The following is a 27,790-nucleotide window of genomic DNA, read 5'->3' as shown; positions in this document are numbered from 1 at the left end:
ATCAGTAGTCTTCATTTCTCTATGCTTGTGGATGTTTGTACCCAAGCTTATGATTATCTTTCCCTAGATCTACATAGGGGATCAAGAAATGAAAAGGAGGAAGGGAATAGTGAGAATTGAACTCATACTTATTGTTCAAAGACTTTCACGAGTACCGCTAGACTATAAAACTTACCCTTAAAACATTTCAGAGTTAAAGTTGGATCAATCTTGTTTGCAATGAGACTAATCCCCCTCCAATGCTGACGTGACAAATACTAATTTGGTAAAGTATATGATGAACTTCCAAGGATTATTATTGAAAACTTGGTTTTTATGTGTAGCTCAAGTAAAAAGCTGTTTTCCGCTCACAAATTTTTAACTTTCGCACGAAGTGACTAACACAACTGCTATGTAGGAGCACAAAACGAAGGATACTCCGAGCGCAGGGATGACTATTCACTAATGAGTAAAACCACATTAGTTTGAAAATGAAAGATTCTGCTTCATTTAAGGATAGACGTGATGAATGATTAACTAATAGAATGTTTAGTTTAATGGATATATAAGAAAAGGAAAGTTAAATTACAGTATGAACGACATACTCTCTTCCATTCTATACAAAAAAGTAGTTTACAGAAAGTATTTCATCCTGACATCTCTCTTCATGGCCTTGTATACAGCTTGAACCTGGATGAGGGCGACAAGTCATACAATAGATTATGATTCACAAATTTAAGGTACAAAGGATAATAATACCTGCTCACTAGAAACAACTTGAATGGGTCCGATATTTACTGATACATATTTCCCCCCTGAAGATAGCTTCTGCCTCACCTGGCCCTGCATAGAAGCACAAATACCTTAAGATATGGGTCCAATCCAGTTCTCCCTTGTCACACACATTAAGGTACAATCCACTTCACATTCTCACACAATGTGTATTGTTAATTACAGAAAGCACATAGGAAAGAGGCTCAGAGACATAAAGATTCACACATACACAATCTAGAGCAGGTTGTTATACCGACCTAAGGTATTCTGGCCAGTAAATTATTTATTGCAGTCCATATAGTTAACTACTCGATTTGCTGTGCTGAGAAAACAGACATCCCTTTGTAATGCCTACCTCTTTATGTGAAGCGCAGACATTTCTGTTACAGATGCAGACATAAGAAAGACAACTTTTCCCCAAAGATTAGGACATGAAACAATGAGGATTTAACCTGATGTATCTTTTTAATAACCGAGAAATTCGCTATTTACAGTTTTGAAGCTCGGTGGGTTATGGGTCGGCTCCTCTGCTTTTATCTGCTTAAATATCAAACTTGATTCAAAGCATGATTTGAATGTGATCAGCATCAACCAAACGTCCGTGCTGAAATACCTTTACTGTTTAATCAAAGCTCTGAGGACTATGAAAACCAATGCATTTTACTAATTGCGAGAAAGCATGGGAAAAAAATATGTTATTGACTTGTTCAATTATAATATAATGAGCCTTATTTATACAATACATATCCTATTTAGGGATGGCAATGGGACGGGGCGGGTTTGGCAAAACCCACAAAAATTTCAACCCGCCCCGCCCTGCCCCACTTAATTTCTCTTTTATTTTTTCTTTAATTTTTTTAGCTGAAATGACAGTATATTAAGACAAAAGGCTAAAAGGCTACCCACAGTCAATGTCATGTCGATGTTCTTCAGTTAATTAATGGCTAAAAGGCTTATACCAGTTTGAAGAAAGCTTATAAATAAATAAGTAAAAGATGGAATGAATAAATGCAAAAGAATATGAGAAATATTATGGTAAAAGATTTTTTTCAAAGTGCTGTGCAGAAAAATGGATATGCAGATTAGAAAACATACACAAATTTAAGTTTAAACTGTTAATCTATACAGTAACAAAGTGATAACTACGATTCAAGCAAACTCCTAAATTTTTTATAAAACTAAGACAAAATGCAAAACAAATAAAGTAAGAACTGGATCATTTCTAAATTCTAATCCAGGGTACTAAAATAAATCTAATCATGATCTGGAAATTTCCAAATAGTATCTTAAATTCTTCAGTAGACCCACTTCGGCTTAATTTTGGTTCATCCAGAATTTCATACTCTCTTCAGCTTAATTTTGGTCCATCCAGAATTTCATACTCTCTTTTAATTAATTGCCCCAAAAAAAAAAAGGGTCAGCCCATAAAAGACCAAGTTATTCTAAGATGCCAAGTTAGGAATTAAGATTGATTTTATGATGAAGTGGATTAATTTAATTCAAGTCAGCTTTTTTATTCAAATTAAAAGAATGTGAAATTGTAGTTGAAATGATTGCTTTGTTTCAAAAAACTAAAATTCAAAGTTGTCCCGCATTGAACCCGCATTAAACCCACAACCCGCTCCGCTTTAAAAAATTTTAAAACTGTTTTAACCCGCCCCGCCCCGCATCAAACAAAACCAGCCCAGCCCCGCACCTACCCAGCCCCATTGCAATCCCTAATCCTATTCCTATTATATGTAGGACTAGGACTATTTACATATTATTTACATAATTATCTAACACTCTCCCTCAAGCTGGTGCATACAAACCATATGTACCAAGCTTGTTACAGATGTAACTAATACGAGGATCAGTGAGGGACTTGGTGAAAATATGATCATTCGACTTCACAAACTTTGTAGCAATATCTCCGGAGAGTATCTTTTCTCTGACGAAGTGACAGTCAATCTCAATGTGTTTAGTTCTCTCATAGAACACCGGATTTGATGCAATATGAAGGGCGGTGTGATTATCATGCATAATTTCCATCTTGCTGATCTCACCAAATTTCAACTCCTTGAGCAACTGTTTGATCCGAACTAGCTCATATGTTGCCACAGCCATTACCCAATATTGTGCTTCTGCACTATACCGAGCACCCACATTCTATTTTTGCTCTTCCAAGATACCAAATTACCTCCTACTAAAACACAATATCCATCAGAAAGTGATCCGGCCCAATCAACATCTAAGTATCTAACGATCTGCTCATGGTCTCAATTCTCAAACAATAATTCTTTGCCCAGAGCTGATTTTATATACCGAAATATGCGGATTACTGCATCTCAATGACTATCACATGGAGAAACCAACCGACTCACAACACTTAAGGGAAAGAAAATATCAGATTTAGTCACTTGTGAGGTAATTTAATTTACCAACCAGTCGCTTATATCTTGCAGGATCACTAAGCGGCTCCCCATGTCCTGACAGAAGTTTAGAATTCGGATACATAGGGGTGTCAACTGGTCTACAAGCTGTCATTCTTGTCTTCTCAAGAATGTCCAAGGCATACTTCCCTTGTGAGATCACAATACCTGAGCTAGACTGAGCGACCTCAATACCTAGAAAATACTTTAATCTGCCCAGATCATTAGTTTGAAAGTGTTGAAAAAGATGTTGCTTCAACTTAGTAATACCATCCCGATCATTAGCGATAATAACAATATTGTCGACATAAATCACAATATAAATGCAAAGATCTGAAGCAGAATGCCGATAAACACAGAGTGATCAGCTTCACTAGAAGTCATGCCAAACTCCTGAATAACTGTGCTTAACTTACCAAACCAGGCTCGAATAGACTGCTTTAGAACATAGAAGGACCGGCGCAACCAACATACAAAGCCACTAGACTCACTCTGAGCAACAAAACCAGGTGGTTGCTCCGTATAAACTTCATCCTTAAGGTCACCGTGAAGAAAAATATTCTTAATGTCTAACTGATAGAAAGGCCAATCGCGAACAACAGCTATGGATAGAAAAAAACGGACTGGTGCTATTTTAGCCACGAGAGAGAGAGTATCACTGTAATCGAGCCCAAATATCTGAGTATACCCTTTGGAAACAAGATAAGCCTTTAGTCAATCAACCAGGCCATCTAGACCAACTTTGATTGCATACACCAACGACAACCAACAATGTATTTACCTGAAGAAAGAGGAACAAGCTCCTAAGTACCACTAGTATGTAAAGCATATATCTCGTCAGTCATAGCCTGTCGCCATCCTGGATGAGACAGTGCTTTACCTATAGACTTAGGGATGAAAATATAGGACAACGATAACACAAACAAATAATGGGGTGATGATAGACGATGATAACTTATGTAGGACTAGAATTAAGTGTGGACCGTATACCTTTCCGAAGTGCAATCGGTGGACTAGGAGGAGACAAATCCGCAGTAGGAGAAGGGTCAGGTGCAGGACGTGAATCAACTAGGTATGATGCTGGGCACGAATGACAATGATAAGTCAAGAATAGTGTTCCTGTGGCTGGGGATCTACGAGAAGCAACACTAGATTCCTCAACGGTTGGTATAGGTAAGACTTCTGTAGCTGAGGATGTCGGCGGAGCTGTAGTAATCTCCGCAAAAGTCGGTATAGGTAAGACCTCAAATATATCAAGGTGGTCAGCAACGGTAAAATAGGGTCTAGACTCAAAAAATGTGACATCAGCTGACATAAGGTACGTAACGAAGATTAGGTTAGTAGCAATGTTATCCCTTTTGAACACGAGAATAACCAAGGAAGAGATACTTAAGAGCACGAGGAACTAACTTATCTTTCCCGGGGGCTAAATTTAGAACAAAACATGTGCTCCCAACTAAGGTTACAGCAAAAACAATACTGTATACGGAATTTGATTCTAAATGGGAGATGAAGGCATTCGATTAATCAAATAACAAGCCGTGAGAACTGCATCACCCCAAAAACACAACGGAACATGAGACTCATGAGAAGTGTGCGAGTAGTCTCAGTGAGATGCCTATTCTTTCTCAATGCACCCTCGACTTTTCAGTCATTCATGAATGATATTTTCCGGATCATTTGCGGAAATTTATTTTAGTATTTTTTGATGATATTTTGAATTACAGAAGAGACTATGCTTCTCATCTTGAACATTTGAAGGTTGCTTTATCTCAAACAGAACCAACTAGTAATCAACACATAGAAGTGCATGTTTTGGGCAACTTAAACTTGAATATTTGGACATATCATCTCCTCTGAAGGAGTGCAAGCAGATCCCTCTAAGAATGAGAGTATGATATCTTGGCCTATTCCTAGAGATATCAAGTCCTTGCAGGGATTTTTAGGACTCACTGGGTACTACCAAAAGTTTGTCAAAGACAATGGTAAGATTGCTTCCCCATTAACAAATTTAGTAAAGAAAGATGTTCATTTGCAGGGAGAATAAGCTCAACAAGCATTTGAGGCATTGAATTGAAGTTGGCTATGACTCAAGTATCCGTCTTAGCGATGCCGGACTTTTCTCAACCTTTTGTAATTGAAGTTATTGCTTCGGGATTTGGTGTTGGTCCAGTTCTAATGCAAAATGGTAAATCTACTACGTATTTCAGTAGAACGCTTTCTTCTAGAGCAAGACAATGCTCGGTATATGAACAGGAGCTAATGTCCATTGTGTTAGCTGTCAAAATATTGAATCACTACTTGGTGGGTCATCATTCTATTATTAAAACTAACCAAAAAGCCCTTAAATTTTTGCTAGAATGAGTTATGGATGAGAATCAGCCAGTGTTGTAAATAGCGAGCGCTATGTCGCTAATAGCGAGTGGCGATGCGAAGCGAGGCTGTGTCGCTATTTTTGTCAGTTGCGTTGCGTTTTAGAAAAGGAGTGCGCTTCTGCCTTTCTCTGAAAGGCGAGAAGCGCTGAGAGGCGAGAGGCGACCTATTGTGATGCTTTTTGAAAATAAAGAAAGTTAAAATGAGGCACAATGACTTAAAAGCAAAAAAAAAGAGTTTTTCTTCTATTCACATAGCAAACATTTCCCTACACTAGTCTTGACATTATATGCGATTTGAATCGTTAAATCATGAGATTCAAAGGCTAAAATTGGATATTTTAGACCTACACCTATAAATGATAAAATGATGATTTGACCATGCAAATGACATTAAATTTGAATTTTGATAATGGATTTGGATTCCTTAGCTTATGGGTAACTAGGTTATGAACTTTGTTTCGAGATTTGACTAGTTGATCAGAGATCGATCTTGGAGTTGACCAAAAGTTGATTTTTACTTCGAAACTTCCTAAAATTATGAGAATAGTTGTTCTAGACTAATTTGGACCTGTTATTCATGATTTTGAATAGATTGAGGTAAACAGAGATCTTTTGAGTGAGTTTTGGAGATTCAAGTAAAGGGGAAGTTCCCATTTTTTAGGCAACTGAGACTTAAATTCTTAGTTTGCTTGCTTTTTCTTAAAAGCATGTTATATATGTTACTTGTATTAAAACTACCTTGTTCTTGTGCATGGGTGAGCATGAACTTGCTTAGCTAGTTTTGAAGTTTCTATCTTAGACAGAGAGGGGTCCTAGCATGTGTATATATGTTCATGATACTTTAGCATACTCATGGCCCCATAGATGGGTTGAGCTTGAGTGAGCGTACTCATAGCTCCACAGCAGCCATAGGAGCTTCAACAGTTCTTCAGCATGTAGCAGCATTATGTCTACTTTCATTAGTTGTATTCAGGATCTCTGATTCAGTTTCTTTACTTGTACATCATTTCTATACTTGTATTGCTTTGCATTGATATATTCATGCACTACCAGCGACTTCCACAGGGGTAAAGCTGGGAGAGCGAGCTGATGATCTTGCTGGGTCTTTTAGACTCACAGTTACTGCCTGTGCGCAGGTTCCAGTCGGGAGCAGTGATTCCAACTCTGTCATCAGCCATTTAAGTTGAGGTGAACCACCACTAGCTCGTGGAGGCTGCTTCATCTATTATCAGATTTTTAGTATTTCCTTTGTTTTCGAGTTGCGTCTCGCATTAGTTATCCTCAGATTCTAGTGCTCCATAACTTAGTCGGATTTGGGTTGTAAGGTTTGTTTTGATACTTGTACTTTGTTTTTTGCTGTCTTTATCTATTATGAGACAGTTAGTAGTATTTTCCCATTCTCTTTTATACGATACGAGCATGCTTTAGCTTAGAGGGTTCACCTAATGGGTAGTTGTTCATTAGGTATCCTGTCATAACCTAGATCCAGATTTGGGTCGTGACCTGATTCATACCACATAGCTATGAATTTGAAGTCAAGACAAAGATGGTTCATACACCACTCTGACTTAAAAACATTACAGTAATTCCACAGTCCCCTTGACTCTTCAAAATCACACACAGATAGGAATGCAGATCACTTTACTTTTCGAGTTTAACGGGAGATGGTGGGTCATCTTGAGCTATTCACTAAAGTCAAAAGCTCATAAAATTTCATGGTTCTTTCTATTCTTGTTTCTTCAAATTTTTGTGTTTGAACTTCATAGTGTGATTTTCATCTACTGTAAATACACTAAAGCACAAATCTATTACTGACCGTCATAATTTCCCTTAATTAACATATTCAAGAATGGAGGTTAAATTAAACCACCTTAGTTCAGGAAGCTCGGTAACAGCCAAGGAGTGGCTTTTTTCAATCTTAACTGGAAGCACTTGATTTGAATGTCAGTATAGATCCTAAATTTTTTTTGGGGGGGGGGGGGGGGGATAAGCAAAAAAAGTTACGACACTGTAATTCTTCAAAGCACACATTTTTTACTTAAACCTCCCAGTAATACAAGGAATAGTCATAATTCAGAGTAAGCAACAACTCTTTCAGAAGCTTCTCTACATTTTCATATGATCTAGCTAAGTCTAAGGGAAATATACTTTTCCTATTTATTTTACTGTAGATGTCATGTTTTCAAATTCAAATCTCGATCAACTCATGAACAGCTGAAACAGTTGGGCAATATATAATACTTCATTGTAAGGAGAATTGCAGCTGAGCAGCATAGAACAGCTCAATCTGAAGCACAACCCAAGAACCCTCCCGTTTCCTCATCACAGAAAGTTATATACATTCTGAACATTATCTTTCCCAAGAACAAAGAGAAGCTGCTATTCATTCACACAATTGTAGTTGGTTCATAACTTGATTCATCTTCAGCCCAATATTATATAGAGGTCAAGCACGCGCACGGCCAATAGTTTAACATCTCTAGCATAAAAGACAATAATCCTCCAATACGCAAATTTATACATAGAATGGCCAAAAACAAATAGCATAGATCGAACTAATCCCAAAAAAACTAGGCATGTAATCCTCCAAAAATTTTGAAACCTCATACTTAAATTTGAGCTGCCACTATAGTCATTAAATTTAAAATAGAGGCACACTGAGTTGAGTATATTAACTAATTCCCCTTACCTCGGGAACAGGCTGTTGTATCACTGACTCTACAGCAACAACCATAGAATGCACAAAATCATCACCTCCAGTACCAATAGCTGTAAAGCCTCTTTCAGTGGGGTAAGAATTCACCTTTAAGTAAAAGAGCATTTATCAGCTTCGCCTCAAGTATAACAGATGTTAGATGCAAACCTTCTATTCTGAATCTTCTAATGTTTATCAAGTTATTTATCATTTCTACAAATATGAAGCATTTGATGTTATCTTCAAAGCTTCAACTTTAAACCATTGTCTAAACTTCTACATTATTTTATGTTACGAAAAATAAAAATTGGTGATGAATCCAGGAATTTGCACCTTCTTATCAAGAGCAAGCCACTCATTAGTTGAATCATTATGCACTGTGCCCCCAATAACAACGTTAGTAGTTTGTCCAACTCGCCCTTCTGTCTTGGACACTTCTGGAATACCCTCAACGGTTAGAATTGTGAAAAAGTTGCTCATATAATTAAAAGAAAGAAGAAAGAGAAAAACAAATAGGTTTAAATACTGAAAAGAACTTCAATACCCTGCCAGGCACCTCTAAAGAAACTAGAAAAATATTATCTTAAGCAATTGAGAAACAGAGTAGCCCAAGATATAGGTTCATATTCTCTACTAATTTTTATCCTTCCACCATTAAGTTACTCTAAGGTGTACACATTTTTATGCACAATCAATCTCCCTAAAAAAACTTTAGGTGGTAAAGTGAAATTCCAACGCATAAAAGAAAGAGAAAGGGGGTTTGGGGTTAAGTTAAGAGATTCCAGTAGCTAAATAAGTATAACAATATTATGCCTCAATCCCAAGCACTTGGGGTCGACTATATGAATCTCACTGTTCATGAAGCTCCATTTAAACCCAGTAACTAAATAACCATAGCAAAAAGAAATATATTCATACATCATGTTAGCAAGTTTTCAGACGTTGAAATGGATGTGTGGGTATACCAGGAAAGATAAGATTAGGAATGAATATATTCGGGACAAGATGGGAGTGACCTCCGTGGAGGACAATATGCGGGAAACAAGGCTGAGATGATACGGTCATGTGAAGAGGAGATGCATAGATACCCCGGTGAGGAGGTGTGAGAGGTTGTCCATGGTAGAACTGAGGAGAGTTAGAGATAGGCCTAATAAGTATTAGGGAGAGGTGATTAGGCTGGACATGTGACAACTTACTGAGGACGTAACACTTGATAGGAGGGTGTGGAGGTCGAAAATTAGGGTAAAAGGTTAGTAGGTAGTCGTGTGTGTCTCCATTTCATTAACATAGCTTTAGTATTAGTCTTGTATTTTTGTTTTTCCTTACTCGCAGTTTTTCATTCCCTATATGTTGTTCTTTCGCTTCGGGTATTATCCTTTTATCTTGTTGTTGTTATTGCTTATTGTTTCTATTTTTTTCATCTTTATTTGTGCCGGGAATCTATCGAAAACAACCTTTATACCTTCTCAAGATAGGATAAAGCTCTGTATACTCTACCCTCCCCAGACCAGGGGCGTAAGGGGGCCGAACCCACTTCGCCAGAAAATTACACTGTACATATAAGGTAAATCTATTTTGTACATCTATATATTATATTTTGAATCCCCTTGACACAACTGAAAAGCATAGCTTAGTGGTAAGGGGGTTCAAAACCTTTATAAGGTCTCTACTTCAACCCCTTATCGAATATCCTGCCTCCTCCACTACCCAGACCCCACTTTACACAGGGTTTGTTGTTATTATTGCATGTTAGCAAGCTTTGTTATTTAATATATTAGCAAGTTATAGTACGATCGAAGCAAATAACTACTTCAGGAGAACCCGAGAAATAAATAAAAACTCAGAATCAGGCTCAAACAGATTATGACAAAAAAAAAAAGTAAGGAAATTATTTAGTTGAACAAAATATAATGGTTATGGACCTGAAATGGCCTTAAGGATAACTTCTTGAGGAGGACCTTGTTCGAGATCATCTTGAGAGGAAGATGGGTTTTCGTTATTGGAGCAATTGAGAAGCTGACTTCTTCGTGGGAAGCGATAAGTTCGGGCGTAAATGAGTTTACAGCCACAGCACAAAACGGGTACGGAGAAGGATTTGTGGATAGAAAACAATACAACGGGAAAAGAGGTCGGAATACAGGGTTCCTTTAAGAATACTGTTCTGAACACACTCCTGCACGCCATTGTTTGATGATCCTTCAAATATCAGAACTATTATGCACAGAAATGAGTAGCAGTAACTGTTGAGTGTACGGTTTTGCCCCTGATTTTTAGAGCTTAGCAGCTTTTGCTTGGGCTGCCAAGTTCCACCTGAACCAGGGTGATTCGCGCAAATACCACACTTCGCTACCGTTCTTGATTTTTTGATTTCCCCTTATTACTAGGGCAACTCTTTTCACTTTTGACCATAGTTATGCTAATATTATTTGTTTGATTATTTGGTATGTTATATTAATTTTGGAATTGTGAATTTTATGAGTTTATTTTGAAATAATTTATTTTGAGATTATTATTTCACTCTCTGGCAAATATAATTATCTCGGTATTATTATTAATTTTGGGATAATTTATACCAAGAATTGTAACCAAATAAGGGATAAGGCAAATACCAAAAGTTTATTTTAGGAATAATTTTGCTTATAATCATACCAAACAACCCCTAAAAGTTCGCCTATGAGGCAAGCGGGGTAAAAACATTAAGGGGTCGTTTGGTTGGAATATGATTTATATCGGTATAAGTTATGCCGGTATAAGTTATATTGAGATAAGTTATGTTGTGATTAGTTATATTGGGATTGTTGTTTATTCATTGTTTGGTATGTTGTATTAAGAATGGCAATTGCATAATTTCTAAAAAGAAGGTATAAGTTATACCGGTGCTAATTACCCCACCTTCTATAAGGTATAAGTTATCCTAGTGTTAAAATTAATATCAGGATAACTTATACCTGGTTTGCTAACCAAACAGAGTATTAAAGTGATATTAGACTTTTATACCATCATCATACCTTCTTATACCTCGTACCAAACGACCCCCGAGACCATCCATTTTCAAGGTCGTTAATTACAACCTCTTGCCCGAACTAAAGTTTGCCTCTGGTTGTGCCGGACATTCACTAGTGTAACTTGTGAATTACCTGACATGTCCTATTATATGCGAAATTAATAAATTATTTTACTCGGTTTAACTTATGTTTGCTAAATATCAAAATTAAGTAGTTCTTTTTTTATAATTTATACTCATTCAAGTGAAGGATTCAATTAAGCGTCTTCAATTAATGGATTTGTGCCTTCAATTACGTGATTTAGATACACACTTTTCATTTTTTTTCTTTCTCTCTCTTCCTCCCAAACGCCAACTACCACTACTGATTAAGTTAAAGTTTGAAAATTTGAAAATAGTTTATACAATTTGCTGCAAAAATTTTTTTTTATTCGAAATCAACATACAAATTTAGTTTGTGATTAGCATAGAACTTAAATGTAATTTTTATACAACTCATCATACAATTATAATACAAGTTTCATACATAAACCCAAATCGAGCAAGAAAATGATATATGATATAATATACAATTTATTTGCAACTTTCATACGATATTCATATAAATTCAATATAATTACAACAACATAAAATCTTCTTGCAACTCATTATACAATTATAATACAACTTTCATACAATTTGCATACAAAATACATATATATATGTATGTATTTTGTATCTGATTATCGTGTATTCTTTTTCCTCTTTAATTTTATTCTGAAATTAAACTGAAAGGTTGTTGATTCACCAGTAGCGTTAGCGTCAAAGGCATTGTATTTATGGGCCAAGAGAAGATGAAATTCCCGTAACGGCTTGGTTACATTGAGTGGTGTCAAAATAGAGAGATCTGCTAAGTATTCACTAATGGCATCTTTATCGAAGATTGAGGGATCATCAGTGAGAGGTTCACGGCGAATAATGAAGTCGCCAGCATTCAAGGCCACATGAGTCTTTTACCATGATACTGGACAATCTCGGATGTTTTACCAATATGGAATTGCTTATTTTTTATGTGACAGCATCAACGTCGATTGGATCATCAGTGAAAATGGAACAATTGAGTACTTTGGTACATGTTATAAAATAAAGACGATAAAGTAAAGACAAGTATAGAGAAAAACTTTTATATTATTCGAATTCAAACTGAGGTACATAATGAACTGAAATCTCTTCTATTTATAAAAGAAAGGAAGCTGTTGTGTAAGCTGCTACTATACTAGATATGGATAATTTTCTACTGAGAGCAATGTTTATCCATAACGGAGTACTGAAAGGATAAGCTTATTATACCCGATATGGATAATCTTCTACCGGGGGTAATGTTTATCCATAACTGGGTACTGAAAGGATAAGCTTATTATACCCGGTATGGATAATCTTCTACCGGGGTAATGTTTATCCATAACTGGGTACTGAAAGGATAAGCTTATTATACCCGGTATGGATAATCTTCTACCGGGGATAATATTTATCCATAACCGGGTACCGAAGTGATAAGCTTCTTCAGGAAGTTTATTTCCAATAGAGTATTAAATAAATAAACATATTTACGGTGGAGTCCCATATAGATAAGCTTCTTCAAGAAGCTTATTTACAACGGAGTACTAAACGAACATCCATAATATAATATATTTATAACACTCCCCCTTGGATGTTCATTAAAAGATAATGTGTCTCATTAAAACCTCACTAGGAAAAACCACGTGGGAAAAAAAATTCTAGTGAAGGAAAAAGAGTACACATATTTAGTAATACGCATTGTTAGGTGCCTCATTAAAAACCTTATAAGGAAAACCCCATGGGAAAAAACCTTAGTAAGGGAAAAAGAGTGCATCGCGTATTTTACTCCCCCTGATGAAAACCTTGTTTCAAATATTTGAGTCTCCGCATTCCAATCTTGTATACCATCTTCTCAAAAGTTGAAGTTGGCAAAGATTTAGTGAATAAATCTGCTGGATTATCACTTGAACGGATTTGTTGCACATCAATGTCACCACTTTTCTGAAGATCGTGTGTGTAGAATAATTTTGGTGAAATGTGCTTCGTTCTATCTCCTTTTATAAATCCTCCCTTCAATTGGGCTATGCATGCAGCATTGTCTTCGTATAAAATTGTGGGTCTTTTCTCACATTCCAAACCACATTTTTCTCGAATAAAATGAATTATTGATCTCAACCATACGCATTCCCTACTTGCTTCATGAATAGCTATTATCTCAGCGTGATTTGAAGAAGTAGCAACAATAGATTGCTTTGTGGAGCGCCATGATATGATAGTACCTCCATATGTAAATACGTAGCCGGTTTGAGATCGAGCTTTATGGGGATCAGATAAATAACCTGCATCTGCATAACCAACAAGGTCTGCACTATCTTTGTTAGCATAAAACAAACCCATATCAAGAGTTCCCTTTAAATATCGCAATATATGTTTAATCCCGTTCCAATGTCTCCGTGTAGGAGAAGAACTATATCTTGCTAGTAAATTAACAGAAAATGCTATGTCAGGCCTTGTAGCATTAGCAAGATACATTAGTGCACCAATTGCACTGAGATAGGGTACTTCGGGACCAAGGAGTTCCTCGTCCTCTTCTGGAGGTCGGAACAAATCCTTATTCACTTCAAGTGATCGAACAACCATTGGTGTACTCAATGGGTGCGCTTTGTCCATGTAAAAGCGTTTTAAGACCCTTTCTGTATAGGCAGATTGATGGATAAAGATCCCGTCTGCTAAATGTTCAATTTGCAGACCAAGACAAAGTTTTGTCTTTCCAAGATCTTTCATCTCAAATTCTTTCTTAAGATATTCAATTGCCTTTTGGAGCTCTTCTGGAGTTCCAACAAGATTTATGTCATCAACATAAACAGCAAGTATAACAAATTCTGATGCCATTTTCTTTATAAAAATACATGGACAAATAACATCATTTATGTAACCTTCTTTCAGCAAATATTCACTAAGGCGATTATACCACATGCGCCCAGATTGCTTTAAACCGTACAAAGATCTTTGTAATCTGATTGAATACATTTCCTGAGATTTTGCTTCAGGCATTTTAAATCCTTCAGGAATTTTCATATAAATTTCATTATCAAGTGAACCGTACAGATAAGCTGTAACTACATCCATTAGATGTATTTCAAGCTTTTCATGTAGTGCTAAACTGATGAGATATCGAAATGTTATGGCATCCATAACAGGTGAATATGTTTCATCAAAATCGACTCCAGGTCGTTGTGAGAATCCTTGTGCAACAGGGCGAGCTTTGTATCTTTCAACTTCATTTTTATCATTCCTTTTTCACACAAAAACCCATTTATGACCAACTGGTTTTATACCAGCAGGTGTTTGGACTACTGGTCCAAAGACCTCTCTTTTAGCAAGTGACTTCAACTCTGATTGAATTGCCTCTTGCCATTTTGGCCAATCAGATCTTTGTCGACATTCTTCGGCAGATCGAGGTTCAAGATCCTCACTATCTTGCATAATATTAAGTGCAACATTATATGCAAAAATATTATCCACCACTATTTCAGATCGATTTAAATTAATCTCATCACCGATCGAACTTATTAAAAGTTCCTCACTCACATGAGCTTCGAGTTTATTGATTTCTTTAGGAATCTCAGAACTAATCAGATTTTGGGTCTCTTTAGGAGATCCCTTCATAGTATCGTTTTGATCATTTGTCGATTTTCTTTTTCGAGGATTTCGATCCTTAGAACCCAAAGGCCTACCACGTTTCAGGCGTGCTTTAGGTTCACTATCTCTCATTATAGTAGATGGTCCTACTGGGACATCAATTCGGATAGGCACATTTTGCTGGGATATGTGACTTAGTTATCCTTTTCAAATCAGTAAATGCGTCTGCCATTTGATTTGCTATATTCTGTAAATGGATGATCTTCTGGACCTCCTGATTACATATAGGGGTACGGGGATCAAAGTGAGATAATGATAAATTTTCCACACAATTTCTCTTTTGATTTCCTTTTTCTCTCCCCCTAATTGTGGAAAATTTGTTTCATCAAACCGACAATCTGCAAATCGAGCAGTAAATAAATCTCCTATCAATGGTTCAAGATAGCGAATAATAGAGGGTGATTCAAACCCAACATATATTCTTATCCTTCTTTGTAGTCCCATCTTACTATGTTGTGGTGGTGCTACTAGCACATATACAGCACATCCGAAAATTCGTAGATGGGCAATATTTGGTTCATGGCCAAAAACTAATTGTGACGGAGAATATTTATTATAATGTGTCGGTCTGAGATGGATAAGTGATGCTGCATGGAAGATAGCATGGCCCCAAGCAGTAGTGAGCAATTTTGTTTTCATAAGTAGTGGTCTTGCTATCAATTGCAGGCGTTTAATAAATGACTCTGCAAGGCCATTTTGAGTATGAACATAAGCTACTGGATGTTCAACTTTTATCCCAACGGATAGACAATAATCATCAAAAGCTTGAGATGAGAATTCTCCAGCATTATCAAGGCGAATAGCCTTTATAGGATAATCTGGGAATTGTGCCCTTAATCGAATTATTTGGGCTAATAGCTTTGCAAACGCCAGGTTGCGAGATGATAGTAGGCACACATGAGACCATCTTGAAGATGCATCTATTAGGACCATAAAATATCTAAACAACCCACTTGGTGGGTGAATAGGTCCACATATATCCCCATGTATACGCTCTAAAAAGGCAGAGGATTCAATACCAACCTTCATTGGTGATGGTCTAGTGATCATTTTTCCTTGATAACAAGCATCACAAGAAAATTCGTCATTTGTAAGAATCTTCAAGTTCTTTAATGGATGCCCTCTCGAATTTTCAGTAATTCGTCTCATCATTATTGATCCGGGATGGCCCAAACGGCCATGCCAAAGCACAAAAGTATTTGAATCCGTAAACTTCTGGTTTACGATAGAGTGTGCTTCAATTGTACTAATTTTTGAATAGTATAAGCCAGAAGATAAAGTTGGTAACTTTTCTACAATGCATTTCTGGCCAGAAATATTCTTTGTAATACAAAGATATTCCCTGTTCATTTCATCTATTGTCTCAACATGATACCCATTTCGGCGGATATCTATAAAACTCAACAAGTTTCTTCGGGACTTGGAGGAGAACAATGCATTGTCTATAATAAGTTTTGTTCCCTTAGACAGAAATATTATGGCTCTTCCGGAGCCTTCAATCAAACTTATATTACCAGAAATTGTTGAAACATTTGCTTTTTCCTTATGCAAATAAGAAAAGTATTTCTGATCGTTGAATATGGCATGAGTTGTTCCACTATCAATAACACAAATATCTTCATGATTTGTCTTTGATCCAAACATAATTTGAGGGTTATCCATATTCTTCAAAATAACATAAATAAAATATATTATAGTAAACATCATTATCAAAGCATAACTTTTATTTATGTACAACAATTACATAACCATACTATCTATTACAAACAACAAAAATTAAAATATTTACATTTCTACAGATTCACTACCGATTACATGACTTGTTTCTCCTTCTGGGAGTGCAAAGTAATCAGCTACATCCAAATGCATGAAGTCTAAATTATCTTCAGAAATAAAATTTGCTTCAGCATTTTTCTCTGTCTTCTTCAGGGAGGCTTGATAAAGCTCAACCAGGTGCTTTGGCGTACGACAAGTACGTGACCAGTGCCCTTTTCCTCCACATCTATAGCATGCATTTTCTGCATTTGGCGCTTGCACCGCTTCATGCTTTTGTTCCTTCCTTTTCCACTGCTGGTGGTGAGGAGGCTTCTTTGGTGCATTATTATTACCATGATTGGGGTTTCTTCCCCGACCACGGCCGTGACCACGACTGGGGCCACGACCTTTTCCACGTTTAGCTTGGTGGAAGTTCGTCTCATTCACTTCAGGGAATGGACAAGAACCAATAGGTCGGCTTTCATGATTTTTCATTAATAGCCCATTATGTTGTTCTGCTATAAGAAGATGTGAGATAAGTTCAGAATACTTTTTAAATCTCATCTCTCGATATTACTGCCGCAGGAGCATATTCGAGACATGAAAAGTGGTGAAAGTTTTCTCCAACATATCATGATCAGTAATATTATCACCATATAATTTCAATTGGGAAATAATTCTGAACATAGCAGAATTATACTCACTGATAGATTTAAAATCTTGTAGCCTTAGATGAGTCCAATCATAACGTGTCTGTGGAAGAACGACCATCTTCAGGTGGTCATATCTATCTTTCAAATTATTCCACAATATGACTGGATCTTTAATAGTGAGATATTCCATTTTCAGTCTCTCATCAAGGTGATGGCGTAGGAATATCATTGCTTTGGCACGGTCTTGGTTTGATGCCTGATTTTTATCCTTGATGGTGTCTGTCAGACCCATCGCATCAAGATGAATTTCAGCATCAAGCACCCAAGACATGTAGCTTTTGCCCGATATATCCAGGGCTACAAATTCAAGTTTAGAAAGATTTGACATTATTTAGGAAAAGAAAGTTCTTACCTCTAATACTTTCAAAGTATTTGCTCGAGATGTCAGAGTCTCGTGCTGATAACGTGTTATAAAATAAAGACTGTAAAGTAAAGACAAGTATAGAGAGAAACTGTTATATTATTCGAATTCAAACTGATGTACATAATGAACTGAAATCTCTTCTATTTATAGAAGAAAGGAAGCTGCTGTGTAAGCTGCTATTATACCAGATATGGTTAATCTTCTACTGAGAGCAATGTTTATCCCTAACGGAGTACTAAAAGGATAAGCTTATTATACCCGATATGGATAATCTTCTACCGGGGGTAATGTTTATCCATAACTGGGTACTGAAAGGATAAACTTATTATACCCGGTATGGATAATCTTCTACCGGGGGTAATGTTTATCCATAACTGGGTACTGAAAGGATAAGCTTATTATACCCGGTATGGATAATCTTCTACCGGGGGTAATGTTTATCCATAACTGGGTACTGAAAGGATAAGCTTATTATACCCAGTATGGATAATCTTCTACCGGGGATAATATTTATCCATAACCGGGTACCGAAGTCATAAGCTTCTTCAGGAAGCTTATTTCCAATAGAGTACTAAATAGATAAACATATTTTTATGGTGGAGTCCCATATGGATAAGCTTCTTCAAGAAGCTTATTTACAACGGAGTACTAAATGAACATCCATAATATAATATATTTATAACAGTCCATTTTTTATTGGACAAATAATTGGTCGATCGGTGTCAAGGAGGAGAAAAGGAGGGGACGACTTCCATTCAAGGGTTTGAAGGCGAAAGGGGTGAGAGTTTAATGGAAATATTAATGAGAATTTTTTCTATTTAATTTCCTATTATTAAGGATACCGATTTATTACTATTTGTATATATAATTGATAAATTACATATGAGAATATAATTGAGTATCACAACTCAAAATCTCACCTAGTCATAACGGCACCTAACCCAACATGTCAGGTAAGCTAAACAACTAGTAACAAAAACTCAATAAACAATAAATAAGATGGCAAAAATCCATACAACTATTCTAAGAACTGATAGTATTAGAATTGAGCCACTAAGATTTAGATTTATAATGCAGGTACAAAGAAAATACAATATCTATTCGGAAGTTATATAAACAGAAATACAAGTCCTATACTACCATGAACAAGATGATAGTAGGTGGCTGGAAAGATGTAGTCTTCAATGCTCATGCTTGGACTCTCAACCGCATAGCTCTAAAATATCTGCACGCAAGGTGAAGAAGTGTAGTATGAGTACAACTAACCTCATGTACTCAATAAGTATCTTGACTAATTTCGGTGAAGTTGTGGCGAAGTTTTTAAGTCAAAGATACTCACAAATTGTCACGACCCAAAAATCTCACTGGAGCCATGACGATGCCTAACGCCGCTTGCAAGGCAATCAATCAATAAGTAGAAACTAACTTGAATAACAGTATTAAATAGTTTTAACAACGGAATAATCATAAATAACTGAAGTCAAGCATCAATACAACTAAAATCATCTCATGATCTTGTGTCAACGAGTACATGAGCACTATAGAATTTAAATACGGAGTCTGATCTCAAAAACTACAACATTGTCTAAAAGATAGAACAACAATAACATAAACTAAGAGAAAAGGGACTTCAACACAAACGATGGAACAACAGTACTACCTCGAAATCTCCTAGCTAATCTGAATCTGGCTTACGGGCAACTACTATGACCAACAACACCTAGATCTACACATGAAGTGTAGAGTGTAGTGTGAATACAACTAATCATATATACTCAATAAGTAGCAAGCCTAACATTCGGCTGAAAGCAGTGACGAGTTTTGCAAGATCTAATGCTCACTTTCCACAGCCAACAATAGCAATAACAGTAGAATAATAACATATAAAAGAAAAATAACTCAAATAATAATAGGCTCGTCTTAATATAACAAGAGGAGAAAGAGACATGCCTTTCAGATATAACAGTCAAGGCTTCAACTTTCACAGAATTCACTTAGACATGTATTTAATAAGATGAAACGGTAATATCAAGCTCTAATAATCAAGTAGAGTCATCAAATACCAATTATCATGAGGATAATATAGCTTCATGCTTGCATGTTAGTTATATATGCCAAATCAACAAAGAATCGCAGTTTAAATATCAAGTATATATAAATCTCAGCACATTTATAGTGCCTCGCATAAAGTACCCCTTAATCATACTCTAAGCATGCTTACGGTGCCTGGCTTAAAGCCCATGGACCCTCTCACACATATACATACACACAGTCAGCACTATACGGGTTCCTAAGAGAAGTCCCTCACCAAGCACGTATATGACCATGTGCTTACACCCACAGTTAATACTTGACTCCATAGGGGCGGGTCCTAGCCTAAGCGTTGATCGGATCTAAGTCAACGATCAATATCAATCACCCTAATATGGGGTGTGGCGCACGTGTCACCTCAACATCAGTACCACTCAGCACAACATGGGACCTAGCACACGTATTACCTCACTATCAAAATCAAGTTGGCTATATGGCCCAAGATCAGTCATCAATCCGCTCAAATCTCCATATGCCAACATCTCACAAAAATATAATCCAATATACCACGCGAAATATGCCAAAGTGCCACAATTCAACTCAAACTTATGTTACGTACAAAGACACTAACAACATATGAGATAATATTTAAAAAGTGCACAGAAACATAGTTATAACACGCGGATATAATAAACTTATCTGTATGACTACGGCTAAGGAAAATAGCTTAACATAGCAAAATAGCCCTATCATGTTTCAAACCAATAAGCAAATAACCTAGACATAATTTCTAGCATGAATAATAGCTCACGTAGTCATACAATAGAGAAAACATGATAGCAATACAAGGCATATAATAGCCTAAAATCTACCGAATCATGAATAACTACGGTGCATGCATATATGTTTGTCACCTCGCATACACGCCATCCCAACACATAACAAATATCATAACCAACTGGGAAATTTCCCTCAAACCAAGTTTAGGCAATACTTACCTCATCCAGGCTAGTCTTCAACCTCGAGTCGCGTCAAAATCTGGATCTAGCCCTCCAATTAAGCAAATCCAAGCCAAACATCATCCAAAGAAGTCAACAATGCCATAAGAAGCGATACCAATCCATAAAGGTTTGGTCTTGAAGAAATTCACAAAAGTCAACAAAAGTCAACCCTAGCTCGCGTGCCTAAAATCCGAAACCAATACCAAAATTTGGTGACTCATAATCTTCCTAGTGCAAATGCAATTAGTTTCCAAAATCGAGTCCAGATCGGCACTCAAAATTCCAAAATACCCTCTCTTATAATACACCCGTTTATCTCGAAAAATGTGAGTAATAATTAAAGGTGATTTGTGGTTTTAAAGATATGTGATTTATTCCAATATTAGTGAATATACAAGTAATATTATGTTTAAACAAAAAGAATTGATGAACCAAACTAGTATTATTAGAGCAACGAAGACCTCGAGCTCGATTATCTCGGGGTCCTCGAGGTGAGTTAAGAACAAATAAAGTAAGAACAATAAAGTTAAAACAATAAAGCTAAAGAACAATTGTGGAGCACGAGAAAAGCAAAGTAGAATGTTCTATTACAGTGAATAATGTGTTCCTTTACAAAGATTGGGGTCCCCTTAATATAGAAGAGAAAACCCCTAATATGGTACATTTTCAATTATGGTAAAGAATTCTATTGGTACAGTTGTATAACAACCTAGTACAGACTTGTACTATTTCGTACAAATCTTATCCCTTAATATATAACCTGTCCCATCCCATGTGTCCTTGGAAAATTTCCGCTCTTTCTTGAGTGTCATCGAAATTGTACTGCCCTCGAGACAGATCATGTCGAGTCTCCGATTTGCTCCCTCGAGGTATGCATTTTCCAGTAAACTCTTATCTTTGCTTCGTGCTGACCGAATTCAAGCCCCGAGGTTCCGTTAAGTCCTCGAAATCGAGCTCTCTGATTTCGACCGTATACAGATAGTCCCCGCATTTCTTAGAATGAAATGATATAAAACATTTTGAATTCCCGAAGTTCTTTATGATGGCATCACTCTAATGACGTAAGCGTTGAAATGATCGGAGCATCCCGTTTGTTCTCTTCCCCAAAAGCAATAAATGCACGTCAGAGCCGGTCGGCCATTAATACTAATGAACCGTCGCCGCCTTCCTATATATATACTTGTTTTCTCCTCTCATTAAGGACTTTTCCACCTTGCAACACCTATTCTCTTCTATACGTTTCCTTTTTACCTATAGTCCCTCCACCGCATCGGCTCAAAGCCTCGTCGGTTCATTCATTTCTTCCTTCTTTTTCTAAAGCACCGATGGCAAAAACTTCTAAGTCAGTTCCTCAGAAAGAAAGGAACTCTACTTTTACTTCCCGTCCGGCCAGTGGTAAACCGCAGGCACTTCACGAGATCGTACAGAGCAAATTTTCCTTAAAGAAGGACTTTATAGTCGAGAACCCTCCCGACGTCACCGGCTGTCGAGAGCATGCATCGAGGTACATAAGGTCAATTGAGGAAAATCACCTCAATGATGTGAGAAGGGAGTATAAATGGGAAGAGAAGGTCGTTCTGCAAATACCTTCTCGAGGGGAGGACATCACAACTTAGATAGAGGGGTTTCTGAGTGTATATACATACCCCTTTTACATTGGGTCCCCTTGACCCGCTCGTGCTTGAATTCTGCCGAAGATATCAAGTAACCATGGTCCAGATTCATCCATCCTTTTGGCGGATCATAATAATGATGAGGTTCTTCAGCGAAATAGCCAAGCTCGAGTTCACTCTCAACCACCTTATCCGATTATATCGACCTCAACATTTTCGAGGTTTCATCAAACTCCAACACCGATCAACCAAGTCCTTCTTTGCCAGTAATGACGAAGGCAAGGATCGAGGTTGGATGAGCTGGTTCATCTAGGTGAGGATCGTCAATATTATCCCCGAGGAGTTCCTACCATTCCTTGAGGAATGGAACTTTGAACGTGAGTGTAATTCTTTACTTTAGTTTTTCTTTTCCATAAATTTTGCTAAACTTCGCATAATTACTCATTTCCCTCTCTGCAGCAGTTCCGTGGATGCTAATGCGATTTTTGACCTTGAGGACTGGGTTCGCAAACTAGCTACTACTTCACCGTATGACAAATGCAAATGGCGGGACTTGTCGAAGGGCAAGTGGGAAGCGAAACACCATGGTACATGTCATAATGTTTCTTTCCTCATTAAGAATGTCTTTCTTCATGTGACCTATTCCTCTATCGTAGGTATTGGTGAGTTCTTTGAGACGAGGCCAACCCTATCTAGGGAGGAAGTAGGGTCTTCGGCCCCGGAGCCAAAGGAGGATAACAAGAGGAAAAGGTCCCCGAAGAACGAGGACACTCAAAGCCAAGCAAGGCCCGCTCGGTGGCATAAGAAAAACGTCATTATCAATGTGGATGTTGACTCGGTCTACCAGTTTATGGACGATGATGGTGACGATATGGAGGGTTCGATGCTAGTGACTCAAACAAGGAAATTTTTTGAGGCTATCACGCCTGCTGAGATTGGGGGCCCTAGCCTCGGGGAAGGAACTTTAAAAGAAAAAGGGGATGAAGGACCTGCATCTCCTGACACGACAACTGCTTCTCAAACTTAAGGAAATACTCCAAAAGGAGCAAGCTTCGAAGCTCCTATGCCTGAACAGATCGCCTCGGGTGATCTCCCTGAGGCCATGACAATAGGTCAACCCTCGTTGTTTCCGGCCTTCTCTGAGGATACCATTAGGTATGCTTAGAATGTGAAGACGTCCGAGCTTGGCGGAGTCCCGAGTGAAAATGGCCCCTTCCAGGATTACTTTGCCGGGATCGATGAGGTTGACCCAGCGGATGCGCGCTCAATCTTCGAGGAGGTTCAACTTTTTTGTTTAATTGTAAGCTTTTAGGGGCACTGATATTTCTCCAATGCCATACTTTTCTTCTTTTGTCTAATCGATCATTCCTTTCCTTTGTATAGGCCTTTAACAAATTGAGGATCGAATTGCATCATTGAGAAGTCGAATTGCGTAGGTCTTCGAATGAGGAGAGTACCCTTAGGCTTCTCCTTGACAAAAAGGAGGAAGAACCGAAACATCTCCTATCGGAGTTGACCAAAGCTTGTGAATATGAGAGTGAGTTAGAAAAGCAGGTAACCTCTATTCTGAAAAAATATGGTCAACCTCTCCCATCTTCGGAGGCTAATACTTCAATGTCCCAGTGGCAGCAAAAGCTAGATATGATTGGGCAGCTCCAGGGTGAGGTCGATCAAGTCCGAGCCGAGTGCAATTAATGGAAGGCGAAGATGGACGCCTTCGTTGTGGCTAAAAATTATGTGCTGGCAAAGGTATCAGCCCTCGAGGTTCAACTTTGAAATGCTCATGGGAGCAACTTGGTTCAAGCTAGCAGAATAGTTGAGCTTAAGGCTAGTCTTGCGAAGGCCAAGGCCGAAGTTGTGGAAGTCAGGGCTGAGGCCAGCGTAATACAAGCCAAGGCCGACAGGACGGTGGCCATCTATTTGAAAGATGTTGTCGATGCTCAAACGGAGTTGAGGAAGGCTTCCGATCGAGAAAAAAGAAGCAACTACTATGTCCAACACCGATCCTAAAGGGAGACCCTCGAAAAGATTCATGCTAAGGGCTTTGATCTTTCCGAGGAGATAAAGCAAGCTAAGGCAGATGAGGCTGATACTAAATTTGTCCTTTCCTCCAATGACGATGACGACGTCGAAGATGATGAAGAGGAGGGGGCTGCCAAAGAAGTTATCCCCGTGGAAGAGGCTGGTCCCGGGGAAGTTATAGGTCTGGGGGAATTCCTCTCTAGAGTAGGTAGAATTTTTTCCATCTTTTTGTAATAATTTTTTTTGCTTTGTAGGACTCCTGTGTAATATCTTTTTGTATATATAAAAAGGAAAGGAGTTTCCATGATCGTTTGCCTTTAATTTTTTTCTTCAGAGTTTGTTTAATTTTTTATGCTCCAACCTCTATCAAATTCGGGGTAGAGTAGACCCTCAATTTTTGTATTTTGATCAATGATCGATAACAAGTTACCACTTAAGGTTCGAACTTCAGGATGAGTCTTAAGTTAATTCGGCGTCAGCTCGAGGTGAAGGACTTTCGAGTTCAAGCTAGGTAAGGTCTCGGGCATGGTGTGCTTCGGCCTTTAAGCTCCTTAAACATTGGCCCTTGTCTTTTAAATATTGGCCCTTAGGCTTTTTAGAGTTGGCCCTTATGTTCTTTAAGGTTGTCCATTAGGCTCTTTTGGGTTGGCCCTTAGGCTCTTTAGGTAGGGCCAATTCGGCCTCTAAAATGGCTATAAATTTTTCCCTTTTTCTGGCTAAAGACTTAGTGAAAATTTTGGTATGCCTTAGCATGTATTTTTTGTATTCATATTCATTCGATTTTCAAAGGTTCGATTGATTAGAACCTTGTTTGTAATTTGATATGCAACATCAATCGAATACCTCTTGAGGTTTTTTCGAAGGCTGAGGTTATCGAAGCCTTCACATTATTCGAGGGTTGATTTTATCGAAGCCCCTTATAATTTTCTTTTGCCGAGGGTAGCCTGATTTAACCGATTTTTTCAAAGTATATGAAGACCTTTTAGTTTTATGGAGGAAGTCAGACGTCTCCAAGCTGCATTATTTTGGTCGCAGCCTTTTCATATGACCGTAGTCTTTTATATGGCCATAGCCTTTTATATGGCCATAGCCTTTAGTCATCGAGTGTGATAGCCTTGGCCTTACTATCCGAGGGGATGCCTCTTCGAGGTCTTGTGAGCTTGAGTGTTCCTCTTTGAAGTCTTATAAGTTCGAGTGTGCCTCTCTGAGGTCTTATAAGTTTGAGTGTTCGATGACTCGAAGTGTTGATTGTCGATGACAATCCCCAAGTATTCGGGGGCATTCGGGGTTTGGACCTTGAGCCATTAAATGTGAAAATAGTAGACTTTTTTGAGGCACAAAATGTTTCAATATAATAAGAATGCTTAATGATTGGTACATGCATACATGTTTTGCCAATGGGGGCTCGACTATTCTATATGGACACAGTTCATTTGACCGTTTGGCCCATTACAACATTCTCCTATCGAGGCCCTCATTGGCATGAATTGACCTCCGAGGGTGATGCCCCCAGTGTTCGAGGTTGATTGAAAAGAAGCCTTGATACTTGTTGAATATTCCTTAGGTAGCATATAGGTGTTGCCTCATTAAAAACCTTGCCGGTAAAACCCGTTTGGGATAAAACCTGATCTAAGGGAAAAAGAGTGCAACACATGCTTTTAAACCTAAGGTCTTCGAGCTGAAAGATGCCTCGATGTTTCCAATCGAACATCTGCAAGGAGTTAGTTTTAAATATAAATGGAAAAGAGGATAAGGTCATACCTCAGCAGTAATAGCATTTGAGCAACGATACATTCCAATGGTTCGGTAGTTGCTCGCCTTCCATTGTGCTAAGTTTGTAGGATCCTTTCCCTACGACTCCGAGGACACAGTATGGTCCTTCCTAATTAGGGCCGAGTTTCCTTTCATTTGGGTCCTGAGTATTGAGAGTGACTTTCCTTAGGACTAAGTCCCTGACTCTGAAATATTGAATGTTCGTCCTTCTGTTGTAATACTCGATCCTTTGTTTTTGCGCGGCCATTCGAATTAATGCGGCCTCACGTTTTTCATCTAGTAGTTCGATAGAAGTGTCCATAGCTTCATTATTTGAGTCCTCGGTGGCATGCTAAAACCTGACGCTAGGTTTCTCGACTTCGACTAGGATCAATGCTTCGGACCCGTATACCAAAGAAAACGGGTTCTACCCCGTGCTCGACTTTAACGTTGTTCGATATGCCCATAGCACCTCGGGCAATACTTCTCTTCATTTCCCCTTTGCATCATCTGACCTTTTCTTTAAGTTTCAAATGAGGATTTTGTTTGTGTACTCGGCCTGACCTTTTGCACTTGGGTGGTAAGGAAGTGATAAAATCCTTTTGATTTTATGGTCCTCGAGGAATTTACTTTGTTACAGATGAATTATTTCCCATTGTCACATGTTATTTCGGCAGGTATCCCGAACCGACATATGATGTGGTCCCATATGAAGTTGATAACTTCTTTTTCCCTTATCTTCTCGAAAGCATGCGCTTTTACCCATTTTGAGAAGTAGTCAGTCATAAACAAAATAAATTTAGCTTTAGCTGGCGCTGTTGGTAGGGGGCTGACGATGTCCATCCCCTATTTCATGAATAGCCATGGGGATAGGACCGAATGGAGTTGTTCATCGGGTTGATGGATCATCGGTGCAAATCTTTGGCATTTATCACACTTTCGAACGAACTCATTAGTATCATTTTCTATGTTATCCCAATAATACCCTGCTCTGATCACCTTGCGAACCAAAGAATCTGCACCATAATGGTTCCTACAAGTGCCCTCGTGGATTTCTCGTAATACATAATCGATGTCTCCGGGTCCCAAGCATACTGCTAGTGGTCCATCGAAGGTTTTTCTATACAACGTTCCATTTTCGTCAAGTGAGAATCGAGCTGCTTTGGCTCGAAGTGCTCTCGACTCTTTTGAGTCCGTAGGGAGCTTCCCATGCTTCAAGTAGTCGATGTACTTATTACTCCAATTCCACGTTAAACTTGTTGAATTAATTTCTGCATGGCCTTCTTCAACCACCGACCTTAATAGTTGGACGAAAGTTCCCGGGACGATATCATCTTCTTCAATCGATGACCCCAAGTTTGCAAGTGCATCGGCCTCGCTATTCTATTCTTGAGGAACATGGTCCAGTGTCCATTCCTTGAAGCGATGCAGTGTCACCTGAAGTTTGTCTAAGTACCTCTGCATTCGATCATCTCGAACCTCGAAGCTCCCGTTTACTTGATTTACCACAAAAAGGGAGTCACACTTTGCCTCGATGACCTCTATTCCAAGGCCTTTGGC

At 38.0% G+C, this 27,790-nt stretch overlaps 1 protein-coding gene across 2 annotated transcripts; it reads right to left on the bottom strand.

Moving 5' to 3' along the window:
• Positions 1-463: 463 nt before the first annotated feature.
• LOC104243072 (uncharacterized) lies at positions 464-10,658 on the bottom strand. 2 transcript variants are annotated; one of them, XM_009798201.2, is made up of 5 exons: positions 10,157-10,658; positions 8,568-8,668; positions 8,229-8,342; positions 739-822; positions 464-669 (listed from the first exon to the last, which is right to left on the bottom strand). In XM_009798201.2, exons 1-5 carry the CDS (start codon positions 10,416-10,418, stop codon positions 613-615), a joined length of 618 nt encoding a protein of 205 aa, XP_009796503.1. In that variant the 5' UTR covers positions 10,419-10,658; the 3' UTR covers positions 464-612. The 2 variants fall into 2 exon arrangements, with proteins under 2 accessions (XP_009796503.1, XP_009796502.1); XM_009798200.2 differs by having other exon boundaries at positions 8,568-8,671; positions 10,157-10,626.
• Positions 10,659-27,790: the final 17,132 nt, after the last annotated feature.

This window comes from Nicotiana sylvestris, chromosome 4 (genome assembly GCF_000393655.2).
Source record: "Nicotiana sylvestris chromosome 4, ASM39365v2, whole genome shotgun sequence".
Taxonomy (NCBI): domain Eukaryota; kingdom Viridiplantae; phylum Streptophyta; class Magnoliopsida; order Solanales; family Solanaceae; genus Nicotiana; species Nicotiana sylvestris.
The sequence above is the reverse complement of the archived record's forward strand: the minus strand, read 5'-3'. Positions and strand labels throughout refer to the sequence as shown.

Excerpts from the sequence above, each read along its gene's own strand:
- LOC104243072 (XM_009798200.2), bottom strand. The coding sequence starts at position 10,418 with ATGGCGTGCAGGAGTGTGTTCAGAACAGTATTCTTAAAGGAACCCTGT. Across the intron at positions 8,343-8,567 it reads GGCTTGCTCTTGATAAGAAG|GTGAATTCTTACCCCACTGA; the intron begins GTGCAAATTCCT and ends TTTTACTTAAAG. Across the intron at positions 823-8,228 it reads TACAACAGCCTGTTCCCGAG|GGCCAGGTGAGGCAGAAGCT; the intron begins GTAAGGGGAATT and ends GCTTCTATGCAG.